Source organism: Genypterus blacodes, unplaced genomic scaffold (assembly GCF_046128005.1).
Source record: "Genypterus blacodes isolate CSIRO-AG114 ecotype Tasmania unplaced genomic scaffold, CSIRO-AGI_Gbla_v1 ptg000370l_1, whole genome shotgun sequence".
Lineage (NCBI taxonomy): Eukaryota > Metazoa > Chordata > Actinopteri > Ophidiiformes > Ophidiidae > Genypterus > Genypterus blacodes.
The window spans coordinates 21,414-30,000 of NW_027467152.1; the positions used below are offsets into that span (position 1 = coordinate 21,414).

General features: G+C 46.3%; 2 protein-coding genes across 3 annotated transcripts in view; both read left to right on the forward strand.

Annotated features, from left to right (window-relative positions):
- Positions 1 to 1,891: 1,891 nt before the first annotated feature.
- naf1 (nuclear assembly factor 1 homolog (S. cerevisiae)) lies at positions 1,892 to 7,604 on the forward strand. 2 transcript variants are annotated; one of them, XM_076138476.1, is made up of 9 exons: positions 1,892 to 1,973; positions 2,799 to 2,997; positions 3,384 to 3,504; positions 3,751 to 3,844; positions 4,163 to 4,245; positions 4,635 to 4,795; positions 5,536 to 5,587; positions 5,747 to 5,837; positions 5,980 to 7,604. In XM_076138476.1, the coding sequence occupies exons 2-9, from the start codon at positions 2,804 to 2,806 to the stop codon at positions 6,306 to 6,308; spliced, it is 1,125 nt and encodes a 374-aa protein (XP_075994591.1). In that variant the 5' UTR covers positions 1,892 to 1,973; positions 2,799 to 2,803; the 3' UTR covers positions 6,309 to 7,604. The 2 variants fall into 2 exon arrangements, with proteins under 2 accessions (XP_075994591.1, XP_075994592.1); XM_076138477.1 differs by having other exon boundaries at positions 1,897 to 1,973; positions 2,784 to 2,997.
- A 611-nt stretch (positions 7,605 to 8,215) lies between these two features.
- The window catches only part of LOC142989092 (CD209 antigen-like protein D), a 1,870-nt gene continuing 1,498 nt past the window's right edge, over positions 8,216 to 8,587 (forward strand). Inside the window, exons 1-2 of the mRNA XM_076138478.1 lie at positions 8,216 to 8,332; positions 8,461 to 8,574. The gene's annotated coding sequence lies outside the window, so the exon portion shown is untranslated. The remainder of the gene's footprint in view (positions 8,333 to 8,460; positions 8,575 to 8,587) is intronic.

The following is an 8,587-nucleotide window of genomic DNA, read 5'->3' on the forward strand; positions in this document are numbered from 1 at the left end:
TGTTTCTTACAACGCCTCCACAGTTGATCAGCCTTCCAAATGATGACATCATTAGGCCTGTTGTCTATGATGAGTTGGACCTGATGGTAGCAGACGTGATGAAGGTCATCACAGGTGTATGGAGCACACGTAGGATCTACGTGCTCCACAGTCCAAGTCGTTGAATCGTCCTGTGGAAAGACTTCAGAAGTTAGACAACAAACAAACAGTTTGGATCTCTGTGGTCTGTGTGATGAAGGTCTAACTCTTTGTTTTATGTGGCGTCTTTAAGTCTAACAGCACAAACGATACGCTCCTGGCCCCTGGTGCCTGGTTGCCCAGGAAACAGGTGAGTATTCGGTACCTGAGGGACGTATCGCCACACAGTCCTCATTGTTCCAGTTGTTGGGTTCAGAGTAAGCCCAGGGTTTGTAGGTGACGGCAGAGCCATCAGTGGGATCCAGAAACCCTCCTGGAAGAAGAAGGATGTGGAAATTAGAGGCGTCAACATTGATTATTTGGGAAATCAATTGTTAATTAAGTAGTTGGTATCTGTATATGTATTGTATATGAATATTGCATATGTGTGTATTTATATGTGTCTGTTTCCCAATCCTAATTATTAATACTTCTCATAAATGTGATTGGCCACAGTAGGCGTCACTCTCTGAGCTGAACTGACAGAAGTGTTGTGACTCTGTGAGGATTTTCAGTTCTTTGTACTTCACTGACACTCAGTGTGTCGTAAAGTCCAGTCCACATCATGGGAATGGGTTTGTTTGCTTTCGTAAACAAATTGAAGACAAACTGTACTTCCTCAGAGCTGCGGAAGGAAGGCAAATGAGCTCACAGTCTCCGGCAATTAGCCTACGGAGAGGAGAGGAAGAGAAAGATCAATAAGAAGAATCTAGAAAACATCTAAACTAAAGGTGAAATGAATAAAGAACAGGTGGAATCTGATTGGTTACCTCGGCCTCAGGCATGGTAAGATGGCTGGGCCGAAGCAGGTAACAACGAGCTTTAAAGTGACTCCAAGAGGCCAAGAGGACCCTAACACACAAAGCCAGTCAATCAATCAAAATGTCTCAATTCTCACTGACTAAAATATCAAATGTTAAGAAACACCAAATGTAATAAAATGAATGAAGCAGGGCCGACCTTGAGCAGAGGCAAACTGTAAATGAACAAGAATCACAAAGTCAGAGGGAAATCAAAAACAAATGAAATCAAATATCTGTTAAGATATCAACAAGAGATGTGAAGAAAATAAGCTAAGGAGGAGGAAAAGTGAAGGAGATGAAGTAAAAACCAGAAAATACTAAACAGTTGAAATGAAAGATGAAGCAGAAACCCTAAGAACCTGAGTGTGTGTTTGACTCACCAGAGCCACACTGAGGAGCGTGAGGAGATGAAGAGCGGGTGCCATCTGTGGGACATGAAAGGAGTCCAGATGACTGAGCTTTTATTCAGACAGTAAAGACATCACAGAATCAGACCAAACAAAGTGTAGACACTGACCTCAGCGGTGATGAAGAGGAGCTGATGTTGCAGCAGCAGGTTTCTGTGTCAGGATGAGAAACTCTGCACTTTTATACCTTCAACCCCCACTCCCCTAGGTTGGGTTGTTGTATGTTCAATATAGAGTAAACACAGCCTATGATGGGATTTGTAGAAGCTTACATTGCTGTTTGACATCATCCTATTTATTTATTTCGAATTTATGTCACCATTATTCCTTTATTAGTTTATTATCAATATTATTGTTATTATTTATAGAAGTATTAATATTATTACGATTATTAATAATAACAATAGATAGCAAATACTGTAGATAGCAGTAGAAGAAGAATTTCTCGGTATTTGTCCACTGTTTTAAAACCTTTTCTTTAAGCTTTTACATTGAAGGCTCACAGCGGAAGTACTGTTCTGTGGTGCATTTTTACGAAAACTTGAACGTGTTCGCCACTACGCGGATAAAAAACCTCTATCATCAGGTAAAACTTTACTGTTTAATATACTTTTGTTTTAATGACTGTACTTCTAAACGATTTGTGTCCCTGCCGTGATTCACAGATTTGTGATTTAACGCAGGCTGCTAGCGCGTGAGATAGCCGGATGTAGCAATGGTACTCGCGTTTCTTTATTTACAGTTGTTGGATAAGTTTGGTTTTTATGTCTGTCTTGTATGAAGAAATGAAGCTAAAGCAGAGTTACGGTATTCAACGAATTGCAGAGTTTATCGGGTGTTTCTGTAGGTTTTTGTTTTTTAATGAAAGTGAGAAACGTGGCAGGCTGCTGTTAGCACGTTTAGCACGAAGCTAACCTTTCAATCAGCTGTGAACACGTTCAGGCCACGTTGGTTTTGATTTGATCGAGATTTAAATGTTTTAACGATTAAACGAAACCCATAAGTTACCATAAGAACCCACAAACACTATAATATAACTTAAATACAACAACGATCTGTTTTCATTCTTCAAAGTGTACAAATAGGACGAGAAACGACTAATCTTCCATTTTATATTCCGTTTCTCGTCAATACAATCAATCTGTACATAACCCCAGTTTTCTGACGTCATCATATCAACAGATTAGTACAAAGTACTGCAGACTTTTGTAAAGAGTAGAAGTAATTATGCTGTAAAGAGTTCTCTCTTCTCTCGTGTGTGTGTGTGTGTGTGTGTGTGTGTGTGTGTGTGTGTGTGTGTGTGTGTGTGAGAGAGAGAGAGAGAGAGAGAACGAGTGCGAGATCCATGTTCCAGCTCATACTGTGTCCCCCTGTGATGTGTGTGTGATGATCAAAGTGTGTGTGTGTGCAGGTAAGATGGACGATGAGGCGACGAAGGAGCAGACTGGACCGTTGCTAAACGAGGAAGAGATGGAGGTTACCATAACAACGCAACTAGAAGACATTAGCGCAGACATACAAACTAGCCCAGCGCACACAGACTCCAGCATAGCGGCACCTTGTGCTGAAAGTGTGTGTAAGCCAGAAGACAGCTCGGAGGATTCAGACAGGTACTCACTCACTCACTCACACACTCACTCACACACACTCTGTCTCTCTCACACACACTTACTCACACACTCTGTCTCTCTCATACACACACACTCACACACGCACTCTGTCCGTCTCTCACTCACTCGGTCTCTCTCTCTCACTCACTCTGTCTCTCTCACACACACTCACACACGCACTCTCTCTGTCTCTCTTGCTCACTCACTCTGTCTCTTGCTCACTCCCTCTCTCTGTCTCTTACTCACTCTGTCTCTCACACACACTCTGTCACACTCTCAGTCTCTCTCTCTCTCTCTCAGACACAACAGGAATGATGCTGTGAAATGTTGTCATCCAAACAAGCTTCAGTTGTTGTAACAGGTTGCTCTTCCTCTTCTGTCCTTAGCGACAGCTCCTCCTCTTCCTCCTCGTCTCCCTGCCTTAATGTGTTAGCAGGCGCCGATGACGACGATGAAGGGTTCAGCCAACCAGTGCTCATCAAAACCAAAGGGGAGGTGCTACTGGAGGTGTGTGTGTGTGTGTGTGTGTGTGTGTGTGTGTGTGTGTGTGTGTGTGTGTGTGTGTGTGTGTGTGTGTGTGTGTGTGTGTGTGTGTGTGTGTGTGTGTGTGTGTGTGTGTGTGTGTGTGTGTGTGTGTGTGTGTGTGTGTGTGTGAGACATGCTATACATACACAGGATGTGTAATGTGACTTTTTTTTTTATTGTTTGGCCCTACTGCCTTAACATCTTGTGTGTGTGTGTGTGTGTGTGTAGGAGCTGCCAGCAGTGGAGGAAGTGTGTGTGTCATTACCAGAGACTGCAGAAATCTGGCCCATAGGAACAATTTCCAGTATTGTGGAGCAGCTTGGTAGGTACACACACACACACACACACACACACACACACACACACACACACACACACACACACACACACACACACACACACACACACACACACACACACACGCCTGACCATGTGTGTGTGACCATGTTTGTCACGGTAGCCTCAGCATGCGGTGCATCATGGGTAGCCCCCGTTTCTAAGTCAACATGGTGACGGAAGAAGCTTTGGATTGATCCTGACTGAGGTCTGGATACGACAGTGCCCCCTGGTGGCTCTGCAAATCACTGTTTGTTTGAGTCTTCATCATCGTGTTTCCTCTCCTCCTCCTCCTCCTCTGCAGTGGTGGTTCAGTCCCTGAAAGACACGCCCCCTCTGACCGATGACAGCATCTTCTTCACATCTGATCGGCTGGCTGTTGGCAAGGTGGGCGGAGTCAGCAGAAGGTCGACATGGCAACCACCTTACTTCTATCTATCTGTCTATTGTCTGTCACTGTCTCTTTGTCTGTCTGTCTCTCTTCTGTCTGTCTGTCCCTTCTTTTTGTCTGTCTTTCTTTCTGTCTCTCTTCTTTCTGTCTCTCTTCTTTCTGTCTGTCCCTTCTTTTTGTCTGTCTTTGTTTCTGTCTCTCTTCTTTCTGTCTCTCTTCTTTCTGTCTGTCCCTTCTTTTTGTCTGTCTTTCTCTCCGTCTCTCATCTTTCTGCCTTACTGTCTTGTTTCTCTTTTTATTTGTTTTATTTCTTGTTCTGTGCTCTCAGCATTCTCAGGTGACATGTTTTGCTTGTGTGGTGACCTTTGACCTGTGTGTGTTTCAGGTGTTTGACGTGTTTGGACCGGTGACGTCTCCTCTGTACATCCTGCGCTTTAACTCTTCCCAGCAGATAGACAGCAGAGGGTTGACAGTGGGAGAGACGCTTTACTACACGCCGGGCAACCGAGAGTTCACAGGGTTTATACGGACGCAGCAGCTCCGCCAGTGAGTACACACACACACACACACACACACACACACACACACACACACACACACACACACACACACACACACACACACACACACACACACACACACACACACACACGCACACACACATTCTCTCTTTTCATGTCCTTCCTCTCATGTCCCTCATACAACACAGCTATCAATCACTCTGCTAAAGCTGGCCCGCAGTGTAATTATATTTGGCCCGTGAGATAATATCAAACCTCTATGAGAGCGCATGCACCGCTAATACTACACATCCCAGAATGCCGTGTGACGTCAGGAGCCTGCAGCTTCAGGGGCGGGGCGGTGTCATCACACACACGTACGCTGAGGTGAGGGCTATTCAAACCATGGCAGAGCAGATCTCTTCCTCCTCCTCCTCCTCCACAGTTTGCTGAATAACTAAGTTTGGACTGCTCAGTAATCAGGTGGCAGTTGATGTGGAAGGCGCACCGACCAACCTCCAAACAGAGCTGATTGAACTCCAGTGACGCTCAAAGTCAAAGTGTGACTGTTTCCTCGTTTCATCCCAGAAAAAGTTGATCATCGTATATCTGGAGAGAAGGGAGAACAACACGAACAATTGTAGTCCATTTTTCAAGAAACATGGAGTCTGGCCTGAGTCTCGGTCCCAGTTTTTTATTTTGGCCCTCTGTGTGTTTGAGTTTGACTTCCCTGCACTAGAGGGCGCTGTTTCCTGTAACACTGCAGTGTTTGTGTTTGTTCTGTAGGTTGAAAGGATCTGATGCATCCTGGAAAGACGACCAGGAGCCACCAGCTGAGGTGACGGAAGAAGATACACACACACACACACACACACACACACACACACACACACACACACACACACACACACACACACACACACACACACATTTGCATGCACAACCTGTAAGTTACAATCTAGATGTGTCCAAACTAAGCAGCCATTGTTCTCTGCAGGCTTTAGATTATAGTGATGATGAGACGGAGCGAGACGCGAAGAAGAAGAAGCAGACGTCTGTCAAAAAGAAGAGAGACACCAACATCACCGGTACACACACACACACACACACACACACACACACACACGAACACACACACACACACACACACACACAGCCTGAAAGTGATGAAAGTGAATGGAGATGTTCTGTTGTTGTTGACACTTCCTGCTTCCTCTCTGTTCCTCTCAGATAACCGCGCCCACGTTACCCACAACACCTTGCAGCGGCACGACGCCAGGGGTTTCCCACCGAGAAACACGGGGGCTCCGTTCAGACACCAGAGCCTGAGAAACACGCCCCATCCGTTCCTGCACACACAGGCTCCTCCCATGTACCTCCCCCCTCCCTGCCCCTACCCGCCGCCTCCTCACCCTTATCCTCCCCCTAACTTCCCTCTCTTCCCTCCCCACTCCTTCTACAACCCCTCCTTCTCCTCCGCTCTTCCTCCTCCTCCTCCTCTCTGGGGCTCCGTTCCATACTCCAGCCTCCCCCCCCCTCCCCCTCCTCCCCCTCAGTGATGCTCAACACGTGGTCCGTGGACGTGCACTTGGTACAGCCAGTGTTTGTCCTGAGTGCCATCAAAGGCCGAGATGAAATGAAGCCGCGCACATTTATGGAATCCATAGGATTCTGATGATGCGAGTGTTTGTGACACACAGCGTCGTCACAGTGTGAGGGAACGCACGCCAGGGCTGTATCTCGCTCGCTCTCTCTCTCTCTCTCTCCCTGTCTCTCCCTCTCTCTCTGTCTCTCTCTCTCTCTCTCCCTGTCTCTCTCCCTCTCTCTCTCCCTGTCTCTCTGTCTCTCTCCCTGTCTCTCTGTCTCTCTGTCTCTCGCTCTCTCCCCCGGTCTCTCTCTCTCTCTCTCCCTGTCTCTCTGTCTCTCTCTCTGTCTGTCTCTCTCTCTCTCTGTCTCTCTGTCTCTCGCTCTCTCCCCCTGTCTCTCTCTCCCTGTCTCTCTGTCTCTCTCCCTCTCTCTCTGTCTCTCTGTCTCTCTCTCCCTGTCTCTCTGTCTCTCTCCCTGTCTCTCTCTCTCTCTCCCTGTCTCTCTCTCTCTCTCCCTGTCTCTCTGTCTCTCTCTCTGTCTCTCTGTCTCTCTCTCCCTGTCTCTCTGTCTCTCTCCCTGTTTCTCTGTCTCTCTCCCTGTCTCTCTCTCTCTCTCCCTGTCTCTCTGTCTCTCTGTCTCTCTGTCTCTCTCCCTGTCTCTCTCCCCAGATCCATTTCCCTCATAATAATAGAGACGGACACACTATGAGAGCTTAATCACAATAAGTGTGTAATCATCACAGTTTGAGTTTTTGAACAAATGCTGCAGTGAAGTAAAGCAGACAGACGCTGACCTGTCTGCCTGCAGGTGGAGCGACTCAGACACGTAACGCTGGAATCACGTACGAGACGAGACGCTGAGGCCGGATCCTCACAACCTTCAACCCAAACACACAAAGGATCAGTCAAGTTGTCACTGTGTGTGTGTGTGTGTGTGTGTGTGTGTGTGTGTGTGTGTGTGTGTGTGTGTGTGTGTGTGTGTGTGTGTGTGTGTGTGTGTGTGTGTGTGTGTGTGTGTGTGTGTGTGTGTGTGTGTGTGTGTGTGTGTGTGTGTGTGTGTGTGTGTGTGTGTGTGTGTGTGTGAATAAACGTGTAAAGCTGCTGCGCTCAGTTTCACAATGACAGGACGTGTGGAAAGTGTGTGTGTGTGTGTGTGTGTGTGAGAGAATGAATACAAAAAGACAGAATGTTTGTGCCTCCATTGTCTTCATCATCATTCAATGCAGAATCTTTCTCTTCTTGAATTAAAACCTCTTTGTTTTGAAGCATTGTTGGATTCCTTTTCTGAGACATTGTAAGGAAATTGAGAAAGTGTTTATATTGTTTGTATGTCAATCATATTTGTTCCATTTTCTATTTATAAACATTTTCCAAAATGATCTGTAAGATTTTTTTACAGTGCAGCTTTTCAGTTCACATTCAGGAAAGTTACAAAAAGGATGAGGGTCAACAGAAGCGGAAGCTCACACACACACACACACACACACACACACACACACACACACACACATACATGTAAAGGCAGAAGTATTCAGTCAGAACACACACACACTCATGTTGACATGGCCGCCGTGTTCTCTCGCTCGGACAGCAGAGTGGAAATTGGTGAATATCAGGAATTCCCCGAAAATGAACCTGAGGAGGCTTCACAGAGACGTAGGTCACCAGGAGCACGAGGTCACTTCCTGTTATGATCCTCAGTCGCCCGTCTTCGTCTGCTTGTTTGTCTGTGAGCGTATACTTAAAAGAAATATCTATTTCAAACATTTAAACATTTAGCAAATGTTTACAGGAGGAAGAAAGGAGAACTTTGACTCCACAAATGGAAAAGACTTTTTCCTTTTCATTTCTACAAAGTTATTAGATGTGCTGATGAACTGTGAGGACGTCCCTCACACTCACTCTGTGTTTTCACTCAGGAGGCTCACGCAGCGCGGAGGAGACTGGTGAATATCAGGAGTTCCCCAAAGAAGAAACCAACACCAAGCCACAGAGGAGTAGGAGACCAGAAACACAGCAGCACCTCTGCACACCTCTGCTTCAGGCTGTGCTTCATTATTGTTTATTGCTCTCTCTCTCTCTCTCTCTCTCTCTCTCTTTCTCTCTCTCTCTCTCTCTCTCTCAGGGTGCAGACACCTCAGTCTGGTCCTGCTGAGCTTTGGGCTGCTTTGCATCTTTCAGGCGATTCTCAACATTTCTCTGCGACTGGGACCGACGGCGTCCAACGCAACGTCTGAAGGTAAAAGAACTTC

What these genes read in the sequence shown, in the direction of transcription:
- naf1 (XM_076138476.1), top strand. Translation starts at nt 2,804, where the DNA reads ATGGACGATGAGGCGACGAAGGAGCAGACTGGACCGTTGCTAAACGAG. An exon ending in CAGTATTGTGGAGCAGCTTG is followed by an intron (nt 3,845 to 4,162) that starts GTAGGTACACAC and finishes CCTCCTCTGCAG; the next exon opens with TGGTGGTTCAGTCCCTGAAA. An exon ending in ACCAGGAGCCACCAGCTGAG is followed by an intron (nt 5,588 to 5,746) that starts GTGACGGAAGAA and finishes TGTTCTCTGCAG; the next exon opens with GCTTTAGATTATAGTGATGA.